Genomic DNA, 26,591 nt, shown 5'->3' on the forward strand with positions numbered 1-26,591 from the left:
CTCCAACACCCAGCTCTTCTCAGAGGGCAAGTGTGGCCACCATCCTGACCTGGACGTCAGTAGGTCCAGGTTGTGCTGGTAGGAAGGAGGAAGGGGCCTTGAGAGGGAGGGGGCTTTTGTGCTCCTGGGATGATGCCCTGGGCCTTGCCCCCAGGTCTCACACCCAAAAGGCCTGGAGGTAGGCAGATGGGGCCAGACCACCATCTCCCCAGCCTTGTAGGGCTCAGGAAGGCAGCAAGCCCGAGCAGGGTGAGCCTGAGTCTCTGGAGCCTGGCTGTGCCTCCAAAGTTCCCTAGGCTGGGTGGCTCCAGGCTGAGAGGCTCTCAGCAGAAGAACCTCAAGGAACAGGCCACATGTAAGCCACTATCAGTCAGCTGCACTGCTGAACGCACCCCTGCAGCTGGCCAAGAGCAGGAAGCTGGGAGGTGGACATAGATTGTTCCCTGGGTTCCGTCTCTTCTGATGGAATTCCCCCTCTTCAGCCTTTCCCTACATCGCTCCAAGCCCTCTTCTCCCTCCCCACAGCCAGGGTCTTTGTGAGGACAATGTCACCATGAAGTCCACCTGGCATGGTGGCTTTCATGACCTCCTGCCAGTCTTAACAGCAAGACTCTAGTCTCATCACCAGCCCCTAAGGGCCACTGCAACCTCTCACATGCCCTTACTGGGGTCATGCTCCTCTGTCCCCAGGGCCCTGACAGGTGCTCTGCCCAGCTCTCACCTGGCTGACCTATGGCATCGTTAGGGTCTTAGCATAGCCCCTACCCCAGGCTTTGTCCTCATGTGCATTTGTCTTAGAGTCTATTACTGGAGGCACCAGTACACTCTGGGTAGTGGGGTAGTTGAGGACAGGCGGGGATGGAGCTTCAGCCTCTGGAGTGGGTCCTGACATGGTCCAGAGCACCCTCCCTGGGGACCCCCAGGCTAAAGCTAAGGAGAGGAGGCGTCTCCACAGGGAGTCCCGCTTTGCAGGCAGGCTCTGAACACTGTTCAATCCTCATACTTGATGTGTGTGGGGGGTCTGCATGTGGTTGTGCCCACCTTGTGTCTTAACCCCCACTCAGCCTGTCTCCAGATCCCGTGGGGCTCAGGCAGTGGTGGTCCTTCTGAGTGAGCAGAGTCACCGAGGTGGTTCTAGGGGACTCACCTCCAGCTGATCTGCAAGCCTTCGTTCTGAGGAAATGCAGGGGAATGGGTGAGGCAAGTGACCTCTGTGGGGGGCAGGCCGCACTGGCACATTCTGGGGAGAGAGGATAGTGCCTCTGTGTCTGCATACCTCTTGCCCCACCCCCAGCTCTTGAACATGGCTAGCATGCCTGTGCCTCCAAAGTTCTCTTCTTCCAGGAAGTCCTCCAGTGCCCCACCCAGCCACGCCCCAGTCCCACAGTGGCAGTGACCTGCTCTAGGCAGTGGGCTGCACTACTACCATCCAGTCCAGGCCTTGGACAGATTTGTCAGGGGAGTCAGGGGATGAAAGACAGCTCAGTTGGGGTGGGGAGGACCCCTTTGGGTCATATAGAGGTCTCTTAACCACCAACATGACTACCAGCGCTGCTCAGTTGAGAGGAGGGCTCCACAGAGGGGCAGTGAGGTCACCCAGAAAGAAAGCAATGAGGTGATTAGAGGGGTGGGGTTTGGGGGCCTGGTGACCATGGCAACAGGAGGAGGATCCTCTCTGGGCAGCTCTCAGGACATGCACTAACAGCCTTTGTCCCCATGTTTCCCATCCCTTGCTCTCCAAGACCAGACCTGTGGCCTGGGCATTCCTCGAAAACACAGCCTGGAGACCTTCACGCAGCGCCAAGCTTGGCACACAGCGTGCACGGAGGAGCATTTGTTGAGTGGCTGCTCGACCAGCGCGCTTTGCTGAGGAGAGGGCAGGGGCGTGCGGGGCTCAGGCCCCGGCACTGGAGGGGAGCAGCGCCCCCTGCAGCCGCGTGGAGGCGACAGGAGCGTCGCAGACCGGGGAAGAGTCCCTGAAGAATGGGGGACGTCGTAGGGGGGCTGAGTCCCGCTTGAGTGTCATCACTGCGTCCTCCCCGCATAGGGGCCGAGTCCTGATTTGTGTCGGAGGCCGCATTGCCTCACGGACATCGAGAGCGTGGCGGCGGCGCACTGATGGGAGGGGACCATAGCGGTGACCTCGGGGGCGCCCCAACCCCCTGGGCTCCTGACACCCGGCGGGAACTCGGGTGGAGAAAGGGAGGCCGCTAAGCCGCACCGGCCCCCGCCTCACTGGTGTCGAGCGAAGGTGTTAAGGGAGCCCTGCGCCCTAGCCGCCCTGCGAGGCACCGGCCGGGTCCGGACGCTGGCAGGCAGCGCCCTCCGCCGCCTTTAAAGCCGGGGGCACCCCTGGCCCCCCCCAGCCCCACCCCGCGGCGCGGTCCCGCCCCCTCATGCATATGCAGGTGCGCGGGTGACGAATGGGCGAGCGAGCTGTCAGTCTCGTCCCGAACTTGTTGGCTGCGGTGCTGGGAACGCCGGCGCGCAGAGCTGAGGCCGGGACCCGCCGCCGCCGCTGCCGCCGCCGCCGCCACCGCTGCCGGGTGGGAGCCAGGCCCGGCCGCCGGAGAGCGGCCGCCAGCCAGCCGGAGCCGCCGCCGCCCCTGCACACTCGCCACCCAGGTCCGCGCGCCGCGCCGCGGCGCTGCGCTCGACCCCGCCCGCGCCGCCGCCGCCTCCTCTGCCACTGCCGCTGCTGGCGTTCAGAGGGCCGGCAGGCGGGCGCTGGGAGGCCGGCGCGGCGACCCGGAGCCGGGCGCGGGCGGCGGCGGCGGCGGCGGCAGCGGCAGCGGCGGCGGGGCCGGGCGGGCGGGGTCGGGGCAGCGATGCAGGCACGGGGCTGGGGTCTCCAGTCCGGGCGGCTGTTGCTGCTACTGGCGCTCTGGGTCCAGGTGAGCTGGGCGCCGCGGCGGTGGCGGCGGGGGGCGGGGGAGACGCGGGCAAGGAGCACCGGGCGGCCCCTCGGGGCCAGGAGAGTACCGCCTGCGGCAGCCGCCGCTCTGGAGCTCTCGAGGCTGCGCGCCGCGGCGGGGGGGTGGTTCGGCTGGGTGGGGGCTGGGTGGGTGGGCCTGTCCCCCACCATCCCGGGCGCCCAGCCCGCAGACCCCGGCCCGCCCTCCCTCCGCTCTCCTGATGCCTTATTTTTAGGCGGCGCAGCCCATGGGCTATTTCGAGCTGCAGCTGAGCGCGCTGCGGAACGTGAACGGGGAGCTGCTGAGCGGCGCCTGCTGTGACGGCGACGGCCGGACGACGCGCGCGGGGGGCTGCGGCCACGACGAGTGCGACACGTACGTGCGCGTGTGCCTTAAGGAGTACCAGGCCAAGGTGACGCCCACGGGGCCCTGCAGCTACGGCCACGGCGCCACGCCCGTGCTGGGCGGCAACTCCTTCTACCTGCCGCCGGCGGGCGCTGCGGGGGATCGAGCGCGGGCGCGGGCCCGGGCTAGCGGCGACCAGGACCCGGGCCTCGTCATCATCCCCTTTCAATTCGCCTGGCCGGTACGTGCGTCCCCATCACCCGCGATTCAACCCTACCCTCTCCTGGCGCACCCTGGCGCCCGCTCCTGCCCGGCGGCGATCCACTGCCCTCTTCAGCACCTGCGGCAGGGCCCTGCTCACGGGCCGCGCGCGCCCGGACGGGGCGGGGCCGACAGGGGGCGCCGCGCGGCGGGCCGGCCCGGGGCGCGTGCTCTGTGGGCCCGGTCCCCGTCTGGCCACGTGTGCGCGCGGGGGTCCGCGAGGCCCACTCGGCGCGGGGTCGCGGCGGGGGCGGGGCAGCGGCGTGTGCCTGCGTTCCCCTGCGCGTGTCTGTCTGGGTGGGGAGGCGCCTCGGCCCGGGCAGGCAGGCCGCAGAGGCATGTGCGCCGCGCGTGCTGGGGCTGGTCTGGGGCAGGCCCTGGCGAAGCAGCACCGGGCCCGCGGCCAGCCTGTGCCCGCCCTGAAGTTTCCTGGATCCCCGAGGGCAAGGGCGGAGCACGGGACCTGGGCCAGGGTGGGGGGCCTAAATGCTTTAGTATTGGTGGAAGTCCCTGAGGCTGGCGAATAGGCCCCTAGGAGATGGAAACAGGTTCCTGGTGCTGTGACCCTCTGTGGCATCTCCTGTTTGTTGGTTTTTTGCCTTTGTTGTTTTTTTGGAGGCCGCTGGTGTCCCTTAGCGGGTGGCCATTCAGACAGGAGCCCCAGGCCTGGGCATGCAGGTGGAAGTTGGGATCCTGGTCAGTAGCAGACAAGTGCCCCTCCTTTTGGTGGCCCTGGGTGGTGCTAAGGCCTGGGTAGACAGTCAGGGAGCTGGAAGTGGGCAGGCCTGGGTGGCCCGCTATTGTGTGAAGCAGGACTTAACTGTGGTTTTTAGGGTCCTTACCTTCCTACTTAGTGGCTATGTTGCAGGCCTGGAGTTGGGTGAAAAGGAGCAACAGGTCAGGGCAGTTGGCTGGGCCTAGGGGAGTCCTGAGGGTGGGCACCATGGCCTTGCAAGTCTGTGATAAGTGAGTAGATGGAGCAGGATGCAGCAGTCCATCCTTCCTATTAAAGACTTCTGTCCAGCCCAGGTGATGGGAGGCACAGAACTGTGTCCACATGGTACACTTGTCCTAAAAGAGATTGGTGGCCAGGGCCAGGCCCAGGCAAGAGTGGACCAGTAGGGTCTCCCTTGTGGGGGACTAGGCCCCTGCCTAGGCCACATCTTAGGTGAGCCCAGCCAGGCAGCCTTGCTTGCTGCACCTCACTCCTTCCTGAGCTCCTGTCTGTAGAGGGAAGCTGGCTGCAGCCCCCTCTGGCCTTGAGCACTCAGCTAGGTATCCTTTGGCCTCAGGGCCTCTGGGTGGGGAATGTGTCCCTGAGGTGGAAAAGGCAGTGGTGGGCGGTTAGGACAAGCCCAGCCCCTCGCCCCCACGGAGGTGCAGCAGGCAGGTCTGAGCAGGGCCTGCAGCCTGTCATCTGCACTTGGGTCTGAGCCAGCGAGGCTCCAAATCGCTACCTGAGGATGTGTTTTCTGCTCGAGTTGGCAGCAGTGGGTGTGGGGGCAGGGAGGCCTTGGAGGAATGTGGCGGGCCAACGCGTGTCCCTCGTAACTCTTTACCCCACCAGCCAGCCTGCTGGCCAGGTGTGAGATGGGCCAGGGCAGGCCCTGCCTTCCTTGGGGTCCGAGCGCTGGGTCTCAGGGCCAGCTCACCTCCCTTCTTCTTGTACACTGCTGACTCCCTGCCCAGGAAGGGGTAGGCAGCTTGCCCTGGGTGAAGGAGCTGAGGCTGGGGGAGTATTGGTACATTTGGGGGTCAACCTCAGTTTTTCTCCTCTCCTGTGTGGCCTGGCTGCCGGGTGTGGAACTGGCACGGTGATGCCAGCGCCCTGGTATTTCCGCTCTGTCGGCAACAGCCCTGCGGCCACGCTGCCCTGGCTTGCTGCAAGTCCAGCTCCGTACCATGAGCTGAGGCACATTTGGAACCCACACTTGGCCACAGCTGGGGAAAGCAAGGACCTTCTGTGTCTGGACTCCCTGGGGAATGAGGGTGGGGCCCTGGGCTCCCTGCAGCAGGGCTGTGAGGAGGGCCTTATAGAAGAAGGATGAGGGGGTCTTGGCTCTGCGTGGGCCTCCGCCACCCCCTGGCCAATGACTGATCCTTCTGACTCCAGCCTCTGCTGGTAACCCAGGCCACCCTCTGTACCCTGACGTGGTTTCAGGGGGTTGGGGTCAGTGACCCACGCATGCATCGTGTTATGTGTTGGTCTCAGGCTCAGCTTCCTTGAGCAGGTGGGCCCACTGTGTCCCTGCAGACACCCCTGCTGTCAGAGCCCTGACCAGCTGCAGACCCCCCACCCCCCAGTTCCTTCCCTTGGCCTTATGCTGATGGCCAGTGGGGGAAGGGAGGGGTTGGCGGGCAAGTCCAGCTGGACTGCCTGGCACCCTGTTCCATGTACCCACTTGGCTGTGGAGAGGTGGAGGACCACCTGCCAGCAGGCTGCCTGGTGGGGGGGCTGCCCTCATCTCCCAGCCCCCCCTCCTCAGTTGCCTCCTGAGGGTGGGCACCATCTTGGCCCTGGTGCCCAGCCTGCAGCAGGACAGAGGCTGTGTTTGTGTGAGAGTCAATGCTCTGTGGATAGCAGGTTGCCCTGGAGGGTTTGGAGAGGAGTGGGGCCCTCAGTTAAGCAACTGGGGGGCTTTCTTCTTTGGCCTGATGGGTAGTGGAGTTGGGTACCCTGCTTGCTGGGGGAGGCCACCTCCTATTGGCTAGGGTCACAAGAGCTCAGCCACAGGCCTCGGGGCCAGGTGCGTCTGGTGTGTGCTTGCTCTGCCTCTGAGAGTGCTGTGCGCCCCATGTGTACCTGGGCTGGTGGGGAGAGATGAGGTGGCCTGGGGTGGACCCTATGTCTGATGGCTCAGGATACCTGAGGGCCAGGGTTGCTGGAAGGTTCTGGAGCCTGGCTTTCCTCACCTTTGAAATAGATGAGGTGGTGCCTTTTTACTGGGGTCTCATGCAGCCAGTGAGGGCTGTGGGGCCCGAGCTCAGTGCTCCTAGGCGCCCCCAGCCTGGCTCCCAGGCTCCCCCAGTCCCTCCCCTCCCCTACTAGGCATCCAGCATATGGCCAAGGGGGGCAATTGTAGGCTGGCTAGGGGTGGTTCTGCTGCTGGTCAGGGTTGTGACAATAGGGGTACCCGGCAGGGACACAGCCAGCTTCGCTATGTGAGCCTCCAGCCCAAGGTGGCCCAGTCTGAAGTCTGTGCTGGGGGTCACCTGAGCTGTACTTTGGCAGGTGTGAGGTGCAAGGCCTCTCAGCTTCCTCCTGAGCTTGGGCCTGGGACTTATGTGGCCCTGGCCTCCTCCCCGGCCCACCTCCAGGGCCTCCTCTCTGCACACTGGGGGCCCATCACCCTGTTCTTCCCACACCTCCCAGGAAGACCAGAGGTCCTATCTGGGGGACTCAGGGCAGGCTTTGCTGTGCTCCATGCCCAGCTACCTGCCTTACATGCTGGGGTCTTTGCACAGGGACCATCAGTGCCTGGGCAGGGAGGGCTGCCCTCCAGCAGGGAGAGTTTGGAAATGCGCCTTGGAGGCTGGGCAAGTGAGGATGCAGCATGCTAGGGTTTACAGCAAGGGCTGGAGGGGGACCTTTCAGGCATCACTATGGGGTCTTGATGGGAGCGTGGGGCATGCCAATAAGGCAGTCTGCTGGGAGCTGGCCAGGGTCTGAGCTGGAGGTTGTGGTGAGGAGTCAGATATCTCTAATTCTAGGCCCCAGCCAGGGTGCCCAACCCCTGACCCTTACTGGGGTCCCTATGCCCAGACCACAGGCATGAGCAAGTTCCCTGTTCCCAGTAAGTAGGTCCAGTAGGGTCCCTGACTGTAGAATGTTAGCCCGAGTAAGGTCCCTGTCCCTCACTGGGTATAGGCCCGAGTGAGGTCTCTGTCCCTCAAACTGTAGTCTCTATCTGCCAGACTGTAGGCCCAAGTGGGGTCCCTGTCCCCAGAATGTAGGTTCAGGTAGAGTTCTTGTCCTTCAGACAACAGGCCTGAGTGGTATCCTGGCCCCCCAGACCATAGGCCCGAGTGGGATTTCTGTTCCCACAACATAGGCCCAGGTGGGGTCCCTGTCCCCAGACCCTGGCCCTGAGCTGGGTGTGACTAGGATCACCCTTCTCCAGTCAGTGAGAGGAGATACTTAGAGACTCACAGCCACCACCCTGTTCACTGTATGTATGGGGGGGCTCGGTCTAGAGAGGCTGGGTGGGGTACACCCAGGCAGGGTTCTGCTGTGGTCTGCCCCTCCTGCTGTGGCCCTGGGGCCTGAAGCCCTGTGGGGGGATTGGCCCCCCCTCACTCCCTCTCTCCCTCGGGTAACAATGGGCAGAGGCTTGGGCCTCTCCAGGGCTCAGGTTTCAGGAAATGGATCTCTGCTTAGAGCTGCTGGCGCCGGTACCCAGGGCTGGGCTCTGTGGGGGGCCAGTTGGCCCTGTGGGATGCTGAGGGAGAGGAACCAGGTTGGCACCTTGCAGGGTAGCAGGCTTAGGAGGCTGGGCTGGCCTGTATGTGGGGTGCCCTGAATGTGGGGTGCTGCCTTGTGGATGGAGTACCCTGTATGTAGAGTATCTTATTTGTGCAGTGCCCTGGATGTGAGGTGCTTTGTAAATGGGGTGCTCTGTGCATGGGTTGCCTTGGACATTGGGTGCCCTGTGGATGGGGTGCCCTGGAAGTGAGATGCTCTGTGGGTGGGGTACTCTGGAAAAGGGGTGCCCTCTGCTATGGGGTAGCCTTGGTGTGGGGTGCCCTGGATATGGGGTAGCCTGAACCAGGGGGTGCTCAGGGTGTAGGGTGCCCTGGGCATGGGATACATCACTACTGGTGGGTCCCTTATTTCACTTTTCCATGTCTTTGAGTTATTATCTCAGCTCCATCTGGGGAGATGCTGTCAGCAGGGCCCTGAGTTGGGCCAGGCCTGCAGAGAGAGGTGTGGCTGGGCCTCCAAGGGGAGCTGGTCCTCTGGGTGGGCTTTCAGGGACCCGACAGGTGGACAGCCAGTCATGGGGGGAGCTGACTGGGAGGAGAGAACCATTCCTCGCCCACTTGCTGGGGGGCCTGGGCGAGTGGTTGGTCTCTGAGCTGCTCCAGCCCCCAAGCTCCCAGGCCATCCCTAGAATGGCATAGCACCCTCCCTTCCAGCCCAGGCCCCATAATCCCTGCTTTTCTGTAGGTTTGGGGGTTGACAAAGTTCTGTCCTTGACCATGGCCCACCATACAAGAAGGACAGACGTGAGAGGTTGCTATTCACAGAGGAGGGACCAGAATCCTGGGGGCCGGCCTGGGGAAGATGACCTGGGAGGGCCGGCAGGTGGGGTGAGGCGTGCAGGTGCCGCCCCACAGGCTGGCTCAGGTTCTCTCTGGATGACTTCCTGCCGTCCAGGTGTAGGGACCCCAGCTGGCGGGCGGTGGGGCCCTTGCAGGCGGGCGGGCACACGTCCCTGTGGGAGCAGGTAACTGGAGCCCTGGGCTTGGGCGAAGGAGGCAGTAATTTTACCTCAGTGGTTGGCGTTGGGTTTCCTGGGAGCTGGAAGGAACTCCCTGCTCACCCCAAAGCCCAAGTGTGTCCACAGGGGGAGACCCAGAGGCCAGGCCTATGCTTTCCTCTGCTTTCCCATCCGGTGGCTTGCCCTGCAATGGGGGGTCTCAGGTCACCCTCGCCCCATCCTTGTGCCCTGGGCCCATTGCCAGTTCCATGCTCCTGCTGGTTTACATCCAACAGCCTGAGCACTGGTAGAGCCCCGGTGGAAGTCTCAGGCCTTCTGCAGACTCCAGCGGCCAGCCACTTACTGAGCGACAGGGATGAGGTGGGCCAGAATCTGTCCCATGTGCTCACCCCTGGGTCTCCTTCCTCCTGCTTGGAATGTTCTCTCTGCAGTCTGTTGCCTTCTTTGAGGCCTGCCCTGACACCACCTGGCCACTTTGTCCTGACTCCCACCAGGGCATAGGGTGTCGTCCCCAATGGCAGAGGCATGCTGCACATTCCATGTATGAATGAGTGAATGAAGAAAGGAAACAAATGTGCAAAGCCAGGGAGGGACCTGGGTGCTCCCGCTGCCAGCAGGAAGTGGGGTAGGACTTGGCCAGGGGCGGGTGGCCTTCCAGGTGCATGGTTGGGCGTGCTGGGGTGGATGGCTGGGAGAAGGGCAGAAGTGGCTGTATGCCGTGACCCATGTGGGGGACTGAGTTCATGGAAGACTTAGAGGTGGGATGGAGAGCCTGGTGGTAGCCCTGTGTGGCCAAGGAAGGTTCTAGAAGGGGGTGGGGATGACTCCTGCTTCCAGCTTGAGCTCTCAGGCACAGGTGAGGCCCAGCGACCATCCCTAGGGATGGGAGGTGAGTGCCCAGGGAGGGTCTCCAGTGTAGACCTGGTCATGAGCAAAGCCAAGGGTGGGCAAATGTCATAGCCCCAGGTGTCCACACTCCAGGATAGCTGGAGGCATGGGCTGGGGACCAGGAGAGGGTTCTCAAGGCTGTGAGTGTGGTTGGGCAGGGGAGGGGCTAGGAGGTGGGGCCATAGCCTTCAAAGAAGTACTAGGAGGGCCCGGGGTGGGCTTGGGGGCAGACCTGAGGCCTCAGTGGAATGTGGTGTACTTGTCCCTGGCACAGCCAGGCCTCAGGGCCGGATGATGGTCTTCCCAGATGCTCTCCAGTGCTGTGTCCTCTTGGGTGGGCAGCTAGGAGGCCTATGCCCCAGAGGGGACTCAGACCCAGCCCTGTCCAGCAGGCCCTGCCCAGGTGGAGCCAAGGCCGGCACAGGGGTGGTCAGTGTGCTCACAGCTGCCACGGAGGCTCCTACCAATGAGCTGCTGGTGGTTGTGGTTGAAGAGATGCCTGAAGCCAGGCAGTGAGGGGAGGGACCTAGGGGATCTTTCCCACCTGAGTGTGCTCTGAGTGATGAGCTCTCCATTGGTTGCTCCAGGTGGGCTGAGGTTAGCTTCACAGGGGGCTGGCCCTACAGTTGTTCACAGTGTCATCCTGTCACAGTGGCTGGGGTGCAAGGGCAGATGGTCTGGGAGAAGAGGGGGAAAGTGACCACAGACCGAGGGTGTGCTGGGCAGTTCCCAGGGCTTCTGGGGCCTTGGTTTCCCCATGTGTGCAGCAGGGCCTCCCCTACCCCTTTTCCTGCCCTGAGGGTGGAAGGGACTGTCTGGCATCCGCCCGTTTTCCGCTGTGCATGGGAAAACGCTATGGCCTCTGTAGGCCCTCTACCCCTCTCTGTGCAGAAGGACAGAGGACAGCTGGGGGGGTGACAGGGCATTGTCCCTCTTGGGTGGGCTTGTGGCAAGACCACACATCCCTTACTGTGGGTCACACCCCAATGAGGCACCAAGGGTGCTGAAAACACTGGTCCTGGGCTGCCCGCTGGGCCTTGACCATGGCTGCTCCAGCCTCAGCCACCCTATCCCCTCTTCTGCCTAAGGTGTCTCCTTCACACTGTGCTGATGTGAGCAAGGTGCCTAAGCCTCTGACCCTCCGTGGCTTTGAGGGGTGGTCCCCCTCCCTCAAGCTGGCTCATCTTGTGGCCTATAGTGGAGCTGTGGCCTGAGGATGGGGGGGTGCCACTAGGGTCCTGCTGGGGAGCCAGAGCCGGGCAGACTGGGCAGGGGGGAGGGTAGAGTGAGGGCATGAGGCCTCCCCCAGTGCCCTGGCAGGCAGGTGGGGCCTCAGCACCTGACCAGCCCCTGCCATGTCTGCAGCGCTCCTTCACCCTTATTGTGGAGGCCTGGGACTGGGACAACGACACCACCCCAAATGGTGAGTAAGCCCCAGGCCAAGTGGCTCCTCAGTCATAGTCCCTCTGCCTACCGGGAAAAAGTCTTCCTGTACCCCAGGGATCTTATGTGCTGTTTCTCTTTTTGCTCTGGCTGCCAGGGCTCTCTGTTTTGCTAGTGACCTACAGAGCTATGTGCTATATCCACCCGCAGTTCCAGCTTCATGCATGTGGTTCTTCTGTGGGACATGTTCTCCTCTGTCAGAGCCACCTTTGAGTGGCTCTCTCTGGCTTCATGGCCTCCTCTCTGCCTGTCTGTCCTGGAACTTGGGGCCTGGTGGCTGGCCTGTGTAGAGGTCTGTAGAGCCTACTGTATGAGGCAGAGAGGCTCTCTAAGGAGAAGTGAGTAGCAGCCTGTGCAAAGGCCCCAAGGCAGGAGCTCACTGGCCACTTTCAGGGGCAGGGCCACAGTGAGCATGCTGGCTCTCTCTCAGAGGGAGTGCTCAGGCTACCGTGTGGCAGGTGGGCTGTAGGCCCAGGAAAAAGCCAGTGGGGAGAGGCCGCTTGAATCCTGGGGACAGTCAAAGCAACTCAGACCAGGGGCCATCTGTGCAGCAGGGGGAGTACCGGGTGTTCTCAAAAGTGGAGGTGCAGGGTTGGCTGATTGGCTAGACATGGTGAGACTGGGGTCAGGGGTGTCCCCATGGCCAGTAGATGGCCATTTATAGGGTAGAAACAGTGGTGGGAGGGGCCAGACTGGGAGTAGCAGTGGGGAACCCAGGGTGGCTTAGGGCAATGGTGTCCCTGGGAAGAGGGTGACAGCAGGATAGGAAGACTGAGCCCCTCACAGGCCATCGGGGACTTTTAACAGCATGAGCGTGAGGGCGCCCAGGGCACAGGGCAGTGCTAGGACCGGGCCAGCAAGGGGAACACCTCATGCCTTTGCCTGATGAGGTGGGGGAAGCAAGGTTGGAGGTTCCTTAACCTTTTATTGTGGAAGATTTCTAGTTTGTACAGGAGCACATAGGGATTAGTCTCACAGACCCTGTACACAGTGTCACCAGCTGGGGATACCTTCTCCCAGTGGCTTACACCTGTAGTCCCCGCACTTTGGGAGGATGAGGTGAGAGGATGGCTTTGAGGCCAAGAGTTCCAGACCATCCTGAACAACATAGGGAGACCCATCTCTGCTAAAAATAAAGTAGCCAGGCGTGGTGGCATCTAGTTCCAGCAGCACAGGAGGCTGACGTGGGAGGATGGCCTGAGCTCAGGAGTTCCAGGTTGCAGTGAGCTGTGATAGTGCCACACAGCAAGACCCTGTCTCTGGGGGAAAAAGTGAGAAGTAGGGCTTGGATATTGGGTCGCTGAGTCCACACCTGCCTCTGGCTAAGGGGAGGCTTTTAATAGGCAGAACCTATGTGTTTTGGTGTCTCTGTAAGCAAGTTACAGTGTAGGAGAGGGGAGGATGGGTGAGGGCTGGGCTCCATGCCAGGTGGCTGCAGGCGTGGGGATGCAGGGTCGATGTCTTTTCTTAGCTGGGCCTTCCCTGACCCTCTGCCTCTGGTGGGGAGCAGGCATGGGGGGCCTGGTGGCCCAGGGCAGGCCTCTCTGGGCCTGGTGGCGTCCCTGCTGTCCACCTGCCCGCCTGCCCTGGCTGGGCTGGTCTCTCCAGCTTGTGCTGACTCTGCTGCCTCCCCAAGAGGAGCTGCTGATTGAGCGGGTGTCACATGCGGGCATGATCAACCCTGAGGACCGCTGGAAAAGCCTGCACTTCAGCGGCCACGTGGCACACCTGGAGTTGCAGATCCGCGTGCGCTGTGATGAGAACTACTACAGCGCCACCTGCAACAAGTTCTGCCGGCCCCGGAATGACTTTTTTGGCCACTACACCTGTGACCAGTATGGCAACAAGGCTTGCATGGATGGCTGGATGGGCGTGGAGTGCAAGGAAGGTGCGGGAACTACACACGGGCAGGGCTGCCACCCAGACCTCGCAGGCCCCAGGCCAGGACTGGCTGCAGTTGTGCCCCTCTGTCCTCTCTGTTCACAGCTGTGTGCAAACAAGGATGTAACCTGCTCCATGGGGGATGCAGTGTGCCCGGGGAGTGCAAGTGAGTGTCGCCAGCTGCCCCTTACTCGCCCTCATCTCCCTCAATTAGGGGAAGCCACCGAGCTGGAGTCTGTCCCACTCCTGTGAGCCTTGCAGGGGCATGCCCTGCTCGTGGCATGTATCTGATGGCAGGAGCCCCACAAGGACAGCGTGGAAGGGACGGGAGGGCAGCTGGACCAGGCAGTACCACCCAGTGGGGTGGGGGTCTGAGCCCGTGGGAGGTCTGTAAGGCCAAGGGGAGGACATGTTGGTGGGTTTGGAGCCTCAGACCTGGGCATAATGGAGCGGAGGAAGCGTGGTGACTGCTATGCAGGGAGGCAGAAGGCTGCAGGGAGGCTGCAGCAGGGATTCGGGGTGGGGAGGGGAGGAAGACATGAGCCGCTGTGGGGGATGGCCTTTCAGAGGTCCTGGGTGAAGCTTAGAGATTTGTGAAGGAGTTTGACATAGGGTAGAGAAGTAGAGTGAGGTTGGCAGGGACCTTAAGCCACAGAATGTGAGCTGTCATGACTGGGGTTGGGATGGCCCAGGAGAAGTGGGCTGGACAGAGGGACAGTGGGGAGGCTACCGTGGTAGGTGATGGTGGAGGGTGATGTTTGAGGGGAGTGCCTGGCCTGTGCCATTCAGGTGGTATCTAAAGCTGGTCTGGGGGAAGAGGGGAGGAGGCGGAGGAGCAAGCTCTAGCCCCAGTGGATGGAGGGGTCCAGAGGGTGGGAGAGTGGCCTGGTGCTGGTGGCCCAGTGCAGACCTCAAAGGCCACTGGACCTTGACCAGGGTACTGGGGGTTGTGGGGGTTAGACCCGGTGGGTACCTTGGCTGTGTGGGGCAGCAGGAAGCTGATGGGGCAGCAAGAGGGGTGGGGGGGCAGGGTCAGAGTAGGCAGGGTGGGCAGCTATGGGCGGCTGCGGCCCTGGGAGCCCATGGAGGGCTACAGCGATGCCTTTGTGCCAGCCCTTCCACACGGTGGTGCCCAGGGCCCAGTGGGTACCCAGGTACCACATGGACTCCAGAATCTCCCTCTGAGGAGCAGGTTTGCTTTCATATGCAGTTTTCAGAAGGTACTGAGGCACAGAGAGGTTAAGTAATTTCCCCAAGGTCACACACTGCTGAGTTTTGGAGAGGCTGACTCTGGAGCCAGGTTGGGAGTGAGGGGTGACCCTACACTGGCCTGGTGGTTGGGTTGGCCTGGAAAGTGGTATGAGAGGCAACCCTGGCCGATTCGGGGGCAAGGAGACAGGGCAAGGTGGGGGCTCACTGCTGGTCACTTGTACACATGGGGATTTTAGACAAGTTGAGCGAACCGATTAAGGGTAGTTGGTGTCTTAAGGGGTAGCCCAGGGTATGGGGCTGGCCCTCTACCTTCCCCTGAAGCCCTGTCCTTCGATCTCTCTGTTAGGGGACATAGGTCTTCAGGGGGTGATACAGCAGGCCTGGGTTTCCAGCCTACACATCTTTGCCTGGCCCACGTGCACTGCACAGCCTCAGTGGCTGTACCAGTGTCCCTAAGTGGCCAGTTGCTGGTCAGCTTGAATGTTCCTACCCAGGCTGCAGGAAAGTGGAAGAGAAGTCTCACCCCTGTCCCCTGCCCTGCTGGTGTGGTCTGTGCAGGGAGATGAGGACAGGAGTACCAGCTTGATTGGTGGGTGGCAGTGACCCCACCCATTGCTCCCTGGCCTTGCCTTGAGGCCCAGCTGTTGCCTGCAGCTCAGGGCTCAGATTTCAGCATGGGACACCCCCCCACCGGATGCTGCGGAGATGGCTCTGTCTTCCTGCCCCTGCCCTCCCCTCCAGGCCCCTGGAGCTGCTGGCTGGGGAAGCTGGGAAGCTGGGGGCCATGTGGGCTGCCCCTCCCAGGGCTGAGAGCACGCCCTTGGGACCCAGCAGGTCTGGGCTCTGCGCCTAGTGGTGGCGCTCTCTGGTGGGTGGACCATGGCCTGCTACAGCCCACCCTGAGCATGTCACCTGAGGAAGATTCTGGGCGGGTGTGTAACGCACTCTATGCACACTGAGCTGGATACTGGAGCCACTTTCTCCACAGCCTCAGTGTCCCTGCTGCCGCATGGACGAGCTGGGCCAATATCCCTTCAGTGTCGGCTGTGTGGCTTAAGGGCAGCTCAGGAAGGGCCGTGCCTCTTTCCTTTTACAAAAATAAATTCATGTGTCTCTGCTGGTGTGGAAGTGACGTGGCCTGGACGTCATTCCCATCCTGCAGGACCTGAGACTTCTGGGAAGGGGTCCCCAGGAGTCCTGTCAGGGCCTGGAGGGGAGCCCACTGGGCCCTGGGTACCACCAGGACATGCCCTTGAGTCAAGCTGTACTCTGCCCTGGCTGCCTGCCCACCTCCTGGAGGACCCTGCAGAGGAGACCTAGCCGACCCACAGGGCAGAACCAGACCTAGGGGTCATGGCAGTAGGGCCAAGGGGCCTCTCGAGGTGTGTTCCAGAGTGCGTCCAGAGCCGCCTCCTAGTTAGGAGCTGCTTGTGTCTGGGCTCAGGCAGGGCTGCCCCAGGTGGTCTCCCCCTCTGTGAGATGGGCCCTACTGGAAGAGAAATGGCTGCCAGGCCCTGGTAGCACCTAGCCGGTCTAGGCTGGTGTTCTCATCCCTGGGGGCCCTGTAGGGCCTTCCTCTTCCCGGCGCCTGCTCTCGGGGCCCAGCTCAGGGGTAAGTCCCAGAATAGCTCAGGGAGGAGTGACGGGACAGCTGGGGCCAACCGTCTGCTGCCAGTGGCCGGGAATGCCCGTGACAGTGGAGCTGGCTGGTGGGGCTGTAACCCCTGCCTGGCTCTGGGCTGCTCCAGTTCAAAGGCCTGAGGCCGCTGGCTCTGGGTGTGGCCCACATGAGTCTGTAGCCACTTCTCTACCTGAAGCTCACTGGCTTCATGCTCCCCACCCTCCTCCAGGTGCAGCTATGGCTGGCAGGGGAGGTTCTGTGACGAGTGTGTCCCATACCCCGGCTGCGTGCATGGCAGCTGTGTGGAGCCCTGGCAGTGCAACTGTGAGACCAATTGGGGTGGCCTGCTGTGCGACAAAGGTAGCTGGGAGTGGCGGGCAGAGGCTGGGCCTGAAGCTCAGCCATCAGAGGGAAGGTAGAGTGGGGGTAGGCCGGTTCCCTGAGCTCTGCTCCTGTCCCCAGACCTGAACTACTGTGGCAGCCACCACCCTTGCACCAACGGGGGCACGTGCATCAATGCTGAGCCTGACCAGTACCACTGTGCCTGCCCGGATGGCTACTCGGGCAAGAACTGTGAGCGGGGTAGGTGGGGGCCACCCTGGGCTGCCAGGGGTTGGGGGCCCTGTCTCTGGCCTCCCCGTGCTGTGGTCAGCCCCCTCCTCAAGCCCTGGGGCTGGTGGGCTTGGGGAGGACCACTTGTGGAAAGATGTGGGTCTGCCTGCCACCCACCCCTTGCTCTGGTTCTGTAGCCGAGCACGCCTGTGCCTCTAACCCATGTGCCAACGGGGGCTCTTGCCATGAGGTGCCGTCCGGGTTTGAATGCCACTGCCCATCTGGCTGGAGTGGGCCCACCTGTGCACTTGGTGAGTGCCCCTGCACGTATCTGGGGTTAGGGTGGGGGGTCAGCGCACACATAGAGCTGTGGATATCGTGACTAGGGACAGGGGCATAAGGCCCAGCCACATGGTCCCGCCTCCCTGTGTGGACCACATGGCCACCTCTTCCCCTTGCTCTGCAGATATTGACGAGTGTGCCTCGAACCCCTGTGCGGCTGGTGGCACCTGCGTGGACCAGGTGGATGGCTTTGAATGTATCTGCCCGGAGCAGTGGGTGGGGGCCACCTGCCAGCTGGGTAAGGGCCCCCCAGGCCACGCATATTGCATGGGCTGTGTGCTGCGTGTGGGTGGCTGCTGCTGGGGCTGTGGGGCTGCGGGCGCCAGGCATGAGGTGAGCAGGCAGCGGGGCCTGAGCCCCACGCACCCTTGTCTTGTCCACAGACGCCAATGAGTGTGAAGGGAGGCCGTGCCTTAACGCTTTTTCTTGCAAAAACCTGATTGGCGGCTATTACTGTGATTGCCTCCCGGGCTGGAAGGGCGCCAACTGCCACATCAGTCAGTACGGGTGGGCGGGCCGCAGGCGGGCAGGGCTGGGCGAGCCCAGGACCCCACCCCTGACCCGCTCCTCTGCCCCCAGACATCAACGACTGTCATGGGCAGTGTCAGCACGGTGGCACCTGTAAGGTGAGATGGGGAGGAAGGCGTGGGGACCCCAGAGGCCATGGGGACATCTGCATGGGACTCACCCTGCTTTCCTGCCCAGGACCTGGTGAATGGGTACCAGTGTGTGTGCTCGCGAGGCTTCGGAGGCCGACACTGCGAGTGGGAGCTAGATGAGTGTGCCAGCAGCCCCTGCCGCAGTGGCGGCCTCTGTGAGGACCTGGCCGGCGGCTTCCGCTGTCACTGTCCCAAGGGCTTCTCTGGACGGCTCTGTGAGGTGAGGCCTGTGGCCTGGCTGCCCTGCCCCACCCACCACCCTGGGAGCTGTGGGGGCAGGCCTTCATCCCCTGGCCACAGCAGACCTGGGTGACCAGAAGACACTACGGGGGAGTTGTCCCTAGAGTCCTGGGTATCTGGCTGGGCAGGCCTGAGGTTCAGCAGCCTCCTGGGGAGTGGGCTGAGCCCTGCAGGTCTCTGGCTGCCTAGATGCTGGCTTTCCACACCCCTGGAGACTGGGGGCCAGGTGGCTCTGAGGGGCAGAGTACACGGGACATCTGAAAGAGGGCTGCAGGGCAGGGATAGGTGCCTGCTGTGTGGGGTCCAGGTAGGAGCAGGGTCTCCGGTGGTGAATAGTCTCACCTCCCTGTCCTTTGTGCTCAGGGGTGGGGGGTTCTCCTACCCAGCAGGCCTCTTGGGGCCCATGGCAGGATTCTGGTCTTGGGTCCAGGCAGCGTAGCCATGGCTGGCTCTGAGGGTAGCCTGCCAGTATGAAGGGCTCAGAAGCTGGCCTTCCTACTAGCAGGGGCACTGAGGCCAGATGCCATCCTCAGGAGGCAGGGAAAGTTTGCTCCTGTGAAGGTGGGGGCAGGTGGCTGGCCTGGTGGCCTGCAGGTGTTTCTGTCCAGTTGACAAGGCCTGCACAGTCTTGGGCAAGCAGGGGCTTCAGGCCCTGGCTGACACTGTCCGGCCCAGGGTGAGAAGCAGGTGTCAGGATGAACAGGAGACCAGTCTTGGGGTTCCCAGGGACCTGCCTTCATGTGGACCTGGAGGCCTGGCCTGTGTCTCTGTCCCTGCCTGGCCTCTCAGAGTCACCCTTGCCCTGCAGGTTGATGTGGACTTGTGTGAACCAAGCCCCTGCCGGAACGGCGCGCGCTGCTACACCCTGGAGGGTGACTACTATTGCGCCTGCCCGGACGGCTTTGGCGGCAAGAACTGCTCCGTGCCCAGGAAGCCGTGTCCAGGCGGGGCCTGCAGAGGTGCGAGGTACAGCTAGGGGGTGGACCAGACGGCCTGGGTGGGGCGGCCCTGACTCCTGCTGCTGTCTGTCACAGTGATTGATGGCTGCGGGTCCGAGGCAGGGCCCAGGGTGCCGGGCATGTCGCCCTCCGGAGTGTGTGGCCCCCATGGGCGCTGCATCAGCCAGCCCGGGGGCAACTTCTCCTGCGTCTGTGACAGCGGCTTCACCGGCACCTACTGTCACGAGAGTGAGTGGCCTGGGAGGGGAGTGGGCGGGGTTTGCACCAGCCTGGGGACCTTGGCTCACCACCCTCGCCCCACAGACATCGACGACTGTCTGGGCCAGCCCTGCCACAACGGGGGCACGTGCATCGACGGTGTGGGCGCCTTCCGCTGCTTCTGCCCCAGTGGCTGGGAGGGCGAGCTCTGCGACACCAGTGAGTGTGCTGGCACCTGCCCCCATGAGTCCCACTGACCCGTACCACACCCAACTCATGTGCCCCAGCCTCCTACCTATGCCTGGGGCCTGGCTGCTACCACCTGGGGCTCCTTTCCCATCCACCCTCCCTGGCCCAGCTCTGGTGCCGCCTTCCCGGAAGGCCCTCCTTGAGCGCGCTGGTGACCCCCTGCTGACCGGCGTCCTCGCCTCCAGATCCCAACGACTGCCTTCCTGATCCCTGCCACAGCCGCGGCCGCTGCTACGACCTGGTCAATGACTTCTACTGTGCGTGTGACGATGGCTGGAAGGGCAAGACATGCCACTCACGTGAGTGCCCGTGGACCCCTGCCACGGGGGGCTGCCTACCAGGACCCTGCCCCCCCCCCCGGTCTGGGGGCCTGCCTGCTGACCACTGTGTGTGCCTGCAGGCGAGTTCCAGTGTGATGCCTACACCTGCAGCAACGGTGGCACCTGCTATGACAGTGGTGACACCTTCCGCTGCGCCTGCCCCCCAGGCTGGAAGGGCAGCACCTGCACCGTGGGTGAGCAGCCCGTGCCCACCCCTGGGCTCAGCCCCTTGGGTAGCCACCCCCGCCCTGGGGTCATGGGGCTGGGGGCTTTAGTGCAGGGCCTTGCCACCCATGCTTCTGGTATGTCTGCCCTGTCTGGTTGGGGTGTGGTGTGGACCCTCAGGGTTGGCCAGATGAGCAGCCCCTCCTTCTACCATGCAGCCAAGAATAGCAGCTGCCTGCCCAACCCTTGCGTGAACGGGGGTACCTGCGTGGGCAGCGGGGACTCCTTCTCCTGCATCTGCCGGGATGGCTGGGAGGGCCGCACCTGCACACACAGTGAGCCGTTGGGGCTGCAGGGTGGGGGTCATTTCACCTGGCTTCCCAGCCCTGAACCCAACTGTGTTCCATCTACCTAAGTCCATGTGAAGGCCCCAAGGGAAGGCCACCTCCTGGCCCTCCCCGCTCAGGGAAGACCCTCCCCAGTCTCCACCCCCCACCATGAATACTAGGTGCCTGGGCTCCCACTGAGGTACAGTCCCTACCCCCAACTGCAGGTGCCCCCAGCACCCTCCTTGGTGGCCCTGCCCAGGCTCCCGAAACCTCCCCCCCTCCGCCCCCCTCATCCTGGCCAGACCATGCAGGTCTGCCCACCCGTGAGTCTGGGCCCCAGGCCTGGCACGGGGGCTGGGAGGTGGCTGCTGTGCCCACTGCCTTCCTTCTCTTTCACATTCAGACACCAACGACTGCAACCCTCTGCCTTGGTGAGTGCCCGGGTGGGCAACCCGGTGGGGCTACTGTGGGTGGGGGCTGACAGACGCCCCTGAAGCCCTCATCCTTCTCCCCCCCCCAGCTACAATGGTGGCATCTGTGTTGACGGTGTCAACTGGTTCCGTTGTGAGTGTGCGCCTGGCTTCGCGGGTCCAGACTGCCGCATCAGTGAGTGGCCTGTGGCACCTAGGAGGGCATCTGGGAGCCTCTCCAGCCTAGCCCTAGGTTCAGGAGCTGGAGGACGTCGATGTTCACTGGCCCATGCCAGGCAACACAGTCCCATCTTCCAGCCTCTCTGAGCCTCTGCTTCTGTGCCTGTTGGGTTCCCGGGTATACCCTTCACCCAAGAAGTGGGGGTGCTGCCCTGAGTGACCAGTCTGGGGCCAAGGGAGGAAGAGGATGGGGGCTATTGGCCACAGTATGCAGCCTGACAGGGGCCCTTCTGCGGCCACGGTGCTGTGGTCCAGTGTCCCTCATCTCACTGCTTGTCACAGAGCAAATGCGGAGGGCAGTGGCCAGGGTGGGCCAGGCAGATCTCAGGCTAGGTGGTCGGTGGCTACAGGAGCCCATGGGACCCCAAGCTGGCCGAGGCTGTCTCTCTTGGCCAGCCTGTGCTCCAGCTGCACCCAGCCCTGCCTGCCCCATGTCCAGTCCTGCCATGTGTGGGGGCTGGGCTGGCCTCCCACTACTGATCCAGACCCACTCCCTATAGACATTGATGAGTGCCAGTCCTCGCCTTGCGCCTATGGGGCCACATGTGTGGACGAGATCAATGGCTATCGCTGCAGCTGCCCACCGGGCCGGGCTGGCCCTCGGTGCCAGGAAGGTAGGCTGGTGTGACTGCAGCAGGTAGGGTTGTGCTGAGTGGGGCCACTCCCCTCTGACCCTCAGGTATCTGCTTCCCACAGTGATTGGGTTCGGAAGGTCCTGCTGGTCCCGGGGTGCCCCGTTCCCGCATGGGAGCTCGTGGGTAGAAGACTGCAACAGCTGCCGCTGCCTGGACGGCCGCAGGGACTGCAGCAAGGTACAGCCACCTGCTAGCCCCTGGCCTGGGTTCATCACACTGACCCTGCAGCCAGTGTGTGCTGGGGTCAGGATGGGTGGGGAGCTGTGTCCACTCATTTCTGAGGGACATGCTGGCAGGAGGGAGAGTGACTGGGCCCCACTCTCATGACTGGTGAAACTGAGGCATAGCCCAGGTCTCACCCAGCCGCGCCTGCTCCTGTGTTGCAATGGGCTGCCTCCCTGGAACCCTGGGCAGCAGGTGCACAGGGCCTGGAGCTCACTGACCCTGTTGGCCTGTCTGTCTTCCTGCGTGGTGCCTGCACTGTCTTTCCCGTGTGTACCTGCCCAGGTGTGGTGTGGATGGGAGCCCTGCCTTCTGACCGGCCAGCCTGATGCCCTGAGTGCCCAGTGCCCACCGGGGCAGAGGTGCCAGGAGAAGACCCAAGGCCAGTGTCTGCAGCCGCCCTGTGAGGCCTGGGGGGAGTGTGGCCCTGAGGAGCCTCTTCCGCCCAACACACCCTGCCTGCCGCACTCTGGCCACCTGGACAACAACTGTGCCCGCCTCACGCTGCACTTCAACCGAGACCAAGTGCCTCAGGTGAGTGGCGGCAGCAGAGGGGACAAGTGCCTCGGGTGAGTGGCAGTAGCAGAGGGGATGCTGCCTTTCTTTCTTTTTTTGCAACTGAGTCTCACTTTGTTGCCCTTGGTAGAGTACTGTGGCATCATAGCTCACAGCAACCTTCAACTCTTGGGTTTAAGGGATCCTCTTGCCTCAGCCTCCTGAGTAGCTGGGAATACAGGTGCCCCTCACAATGTTTTTTTGAGACAAGGTCTCGCTCTTGGTCAGGCTGGTCTCGAACCTGTGAGCTCAGGCAATCCACCTGCCTAGGCCTCCCAATTACTAGGATTACAGGTGTGAGCTACCGCTCCCAGCCTGCTGCCTTTTTTTCTTAGTGGCCTTCCTGGCTATGGCTCAGCCTTGGGGTCAGGGAGGGCATGGCTAACCAAGAAGGGTTGCTCTGGGCTGGGGAGAGTGACCGTTTTGGGTCAGACGAGAGAGCTCCTCAGGCTGTATGTGCCAGGTGGGCTGGCAGAAGGCAGGGCTGCCCATCTGTGTGGCTCCTGCCTTGGACCTAGGCCTGTGGCTCTATGGGCAGGTCTGCCCTGGCCAGGGCCCTGCCCTTGTCCTCTGGGTGCCGGGAGCAGGTGGGATTCATCCCTGTGGTGCAGGGGCTTGGAACCAGGCACCGCTGCGTGCCCCTTCCCTCCAGCTTGCAGGTGGAGCCACCCTGCAAGGTGGCACCAAAGCCAGACTGTCCACCCTGCCCTGGCTCTGGTCTGCGTCCTTGGGTGGGCACAGGGTTGGGGGCCCCAGGTGGGGCAGGAGGTCATCCTGCAGCCTAGCCTCAGGGGCCTGCTGATGCTTTCTGCCCAGGGCACCACCGTGGGCGCCATCTGCTCTAGGATCCGCTCCCTGCCAGCTACAAGGGCCGTGGCCCGGGACCGCCTACTTGTGCTGCTCTGTGACCGTGCGTCCTCAGGAGTCAGCGCTGTGGAGGTGGCTGTGGTAAGTGTGTGTCGGGGCGGCCTGTCATCACACTCTGCTGAGGCCCTGGGGAGTAACCCAGTGGTCACTGACAATCTGTGGGCAGCTTTGCTGGGGCAGGAAGCAGAGGTGTGCCCTCGGGTTCTGTTCTGTCTGCTCTTGTAAGGGAAGGGGCCAGAGCAGATTGGAGAGCCCAGGAGGAGGGCTGTGGGGAGCATGGTGTTGGGGGGTGGCTGGGTAGGGTGCTATGGAAGCAGGTCCAGGGAGAGCCAGGCTCAGGCTGCAGACACTCCCTGGGGTTGCAGTGATGGCCAACAGGTGCTAACTTTCAGAGGAACTGTGGACCCTTGCTCATCTCCTCCTCCCTCTGTGTCTGAAGCCACAGAGGACAGGGCTCTGGGCAGGCCAGGTCATACTACGAGTTAGGGCAGAGGCAGCTCACGGGAGAGGAGAGGTGCAGCTGGGCTGGGCCAGGTCGGTGGTGACAGAGTACAGTTGGAGGGTCCCTGGTGGGGACAATGAAGAGACCCTTGGCACTATGGCTGGGATAGGGCTGTGAACCCTCGGCCTTATCTGGTACCTAGACTCAGGCAGTGGGGCTGCTGTTGAGCGGTAGGTGTGTGGGAGCCCCGGGCCAGGCCAGCAGCAGGGCTTTTGTTGGCAGAGCCCAGCCCTCTGTGTCCCTAGTGGCAGTAGGTCTGGGTCCTTAGGCTAGTAGGTATCCCATAGGCAGCCCAGATTCTGGGGCTGGCTGGGCCTGGGGTGTTTGGGGAGACTGGGGAGGGAATAGAAAATGTCTTGAGTTGGCTGGAGAAGGGCGCCCAGGAGGGGGTCAGGTGACAGTGGGCACAGAGCAGCAGGGTGATTACAGCAGGTGCGGCAGGAGCAGTGGTGGCTCTGAGGCTGTGGCAGGGGCCAGGGCATTTGTGTCTCTCAGTGGTAGGGCAGCCACGGGGACAGAAAAGGGAGAAGAGCATCAGTGGGGGTCACAGTGCCATCCTCTCAGGACCATGCAGGTGGCAGTGCCCTGGGGTGGTGTTGGATGGCAGTGCCTTAGGGCTGGGGTGACCATACGGGTGGATGTAGGGCTGGGAGTGACCACGGAGCAGTAGAGAGGGCAGGGCCAGGACCCTGGATCTGCCCAGTGGGGAGGCCCCCAGGACCCTCCTCCTCTGATGAAGCCGAGGCTCCCTTGGACTGGCCCCCAGCAGTGTCCTCTGCCACAGTCCTTCAGCCCGGTGCCAGACCTGCTCGACAGCAGCCTAATCCAGGATGCGGCCCACGCCATTGTGGCTGCCATCACCCAGCGGGGAAACAGCTCGCTACTCTTGGCAGTCACTGAGGTCAAGGTGGAGACGGTTGTCCTGGGCAGCTCCTCCTCAGGTGTGTGGGGCTTAGGGTTGCAGATGCTGATTATGCTACCTGGGGAGCAGCAGACCTGGTCCTGCCCCTGGGCCTCCTTCCCAGCACTCACCTCAGTCCCACCATTTCAGCCCGATCCTGGGACCCCTCCTGCAGCCAGGAATCAAAAGGGTGTGGCCTGGCTACCTGGCCAACAGTGCACCCCAGGTGTGCCACTGATGCCAAGGTGGCCTCACTAGCCCCTGCCCCCCAGGTCTGCTGGTGCCCGTGCTGTGTGGCACCTTCAGCGTTCTGTGGCTGACATGCGTGGCCATCTGCGTGTGGTGGACCCGCAAGCGCAGGAAAGCACGAGAGCGGAGCCGGCTGCCACGGGAGGAGAGCGCCAACAACCAGTGGGCCCCGCTCAACCCCATCCGCAACCCCATTGAGCGGCCGGGGGGCCCGGGCAGTGCTGGGGGCCACAAGGATGTGCTCTACCAGTGCAAGGACTTCACGCCTCCTCTTCGCAGGGCAGATGAGGTCCTCCCCGGGCCAGCGGGCCACCCAGGCAGCAGGGGGGACGAGGAGGATGAGGATATAGGGCGCAGCGAGGGGGACTCCCTAGAGGCAGAGAAGTTCCTCCCGCACAAATTCACCAAAGACCCTGGTCACTCGCCAGGGAGGCCAGTGCACTGGGCCTCAGGCCCCAAAGTGGACAACCGAGCTGTCAGGAGCGTCCATGACACGTGCTACGCCAGCAAGGAATAGGACCCAGGAGCCCTCGCTGAGCACCACACACCTGCTGGACCTGGAGGCCACGGCCGTGTGCATAGTTTCTTTATTTTGTGTAAAAAACACCAAAAACAAAAAAATGTTTATTTTCTACGTTTCTTTAACCTTGTATAAATTATTCAGTAACTGTCAGGCGGAAAACAAAGGAGTATTCTCGGATAGTCGCTATTTTTGTAAAGTTTTCGTGCATCGCACTTATGTGGCAGGAAAGAGCAAAGGGTGTCTGTGTTTTCACCAAATTGTATAATGTTTGTTACCAGAGGTCGTGCACTGTTTACAGAATCTTCCTTTTTATTCCTCACTTGGGTTTCTCTATGGCTCCAGGCCAAAGAGCCGGTGAGACCCGTGGCTGATGGCGTGGCCTGAGGCTGTCAGTGGGACCCGTGGCTGTAGGTGGGACCTGAGGTGGCTGGCGTGACCCTGGTTACTGATGTGGCTGTGGTCGCTGGCATGGGCCATGGCTGTTGGCAGCTTCTGTGCTTGTCAGTGGGGCTTGAGGTCTTTGGCATGGCCTGAGCATCGCTCTCGCTGGCCAGTCCCGTGCCGCCTACTGTCCTTGCTCCCGCCCAGAGTGCCCGCTCCCAAGATCTGTCCACTGTGCTTTCAGAAGTGCCCTTCCCGACTGCGTGGTTCTCCCCTCCCGGGACGGCAGCAGTATTGAAGCTCGTGACAAGTGCCTTCACTCAGACTCTCCCCGCAACTGTCAGCACTCACTGTGGGCACCAGTGCTGCCCACCTGCGGGTCCCGGCCACCCTCCTCGTGAAAGTGCATTTTTATAAATATGTACATATTAAATGAATCACTCTGTATATTTGATTTAATAACTTAAACGTTTTTGGCCTCCCTTGTTCTTTGGGTGCTGTTCCTTTTTTATTTGGAGCTGGGTCCAGGGCAGAGCTGTACAGGGAAGGCCATGGGCACAGGAGGCACGCCCAGGGTGTTGGCACATGGCCATGGCAGCCATGAGGGGAGGTGGCCCTGCTAAGCCAGGACCTGGCTGGTGGGGGCCTTCCTGGGAAGGGGCAGGCAAGGAGAGTGTAGGTACCTGCACTCAGCCCCCGTGAGAGAGAGACAGCTAAAAGAGGCTTTAAGAAATAGTTTAGAATTTCTTTTTTTTTTGGCCGGGGCTGGGTTTGAACCCACCACCTCCGGCATAGGGGACCGGCGCCCTACTCCTTGAGCCACAGGCACCGCCCAGAAATAGTTTAGAATTTCTTATCGACAAAGGGCTGTGGAGTCTGTGAGGAATCAGCAGGTCAGCATCTGGAAGCAGGGAAATGGGAGGAAGCAAGCAGCCTTCCCTCTCACTGACTGAGCAAACTGGAGCTGAGTTTGGTGGCCTGAGGCCCAGGCATTGCTGCCCCCAGCCGTGTGAATGCAGGGGTCCACTAAGTTAGGAGCAAAGCCAAGAACCAAATCTGTGGCAAAAAAGGAAAAAAGCCCTTCTG

At 62.4% G+C, this 26,591-nt stretch overlaps 1 protein-coding gene across 2 annotated transcripts; it reads left to right on the forward strand.

The window, feature by feature from the left end:
- Positions 1–1,904: 1,904 nt before the first annotated feature.
- On the forward strand, positions 1,905–25,991 carry JAG2 (jagged canonical Notch ligand 2). 2 transcript variants are annotated; one of them, XM_053594548.1, is made up of 26 exons: positions 1,905–2,894; positions 3,151–3,501; positions 11,216–11,273; positions 12,930–13,181; positions 13,280–13,340; positions 16,237–16,367; positions 16,470–16,589; positions 16,757–16,870; positions 17,026–17,139; positions 17,285–17,398; positions 17,481–17,527; positions 17,607–17,780; positions 18,609–18,759; positions 18,835–18,987; positions 19,063–19,176; positions 19,392–19,505; positions 19,607–19,720; positions 19,910–20,026; positions 20,424–20,451; positions 20,541–20,626; positions 21,171–21,284; positions 21,367–21,482; positions 21,813–22,061; positions 22,899–23,030; positions 24,236–24,392; positions 24,625–25,991. In XM_053594548.1, the coding sequence occupies exons 1-26, from the start codon at positions 2,424–2,426 to the stop codon at positions 25,116–25,118; spliced, it is 4,146 nt and encodes a 1,381-aa protein (XP_053450523.1). In that variant the 5' UTR covers positions 1,905–2,423; the 3' UTR covers positions 25,119–25,991. The 2 variants fall into 2 exon arrangements, with proteins under 2 accessions (XP_053450523.1, XP_053450524.1); XM_053594549.1 differs by lacking the exon at positions 17,285–17,398.
- Positions 25,992–26,591: the final 600 nt, after the last annotated feature.

Source organism: Nycticebus coucang, chromosome 6 (genome assembly GCF_027406575.1).
Source record: "Nycticebus coucang isolate mNycCou1 chromosome 6, mNycCou1.pri, whole genome shotgun sequence".
In the NCBI taxonomy this organism is placed as follows: Eukaryota; Metazoa; Chordata; class Mammalia; order Primates; family Lorisidae; genus Nycticebus; species Nycticebus coucang.

Excerpts from the sequence above, each read along its gene's own strand:
- JAG2 (XM_053594548.1), top strand. The coding sequence starts at position 2,424 with ATGGGCGAGCGAGCTGTCAGTCTCGTCCCGAACTTGTTGGCTGCGGTG. Across the intron at positions 18,760-18,834 it reads TCCAGGCGGGGCCTGCAGAG|TGATTGATGGCTGCGGGTCC; the intron begins GTGCGAGGTACA and ends TGTCTGTCACAG. Across the intron at positions 19,506-19,606 it reads GGGCAAGACATGCCACTCAC|GCGAGTTCCAGTGTGATGCC; the intron begins GTGAGTGCCCGT and ends GTGTGCCTGCAG.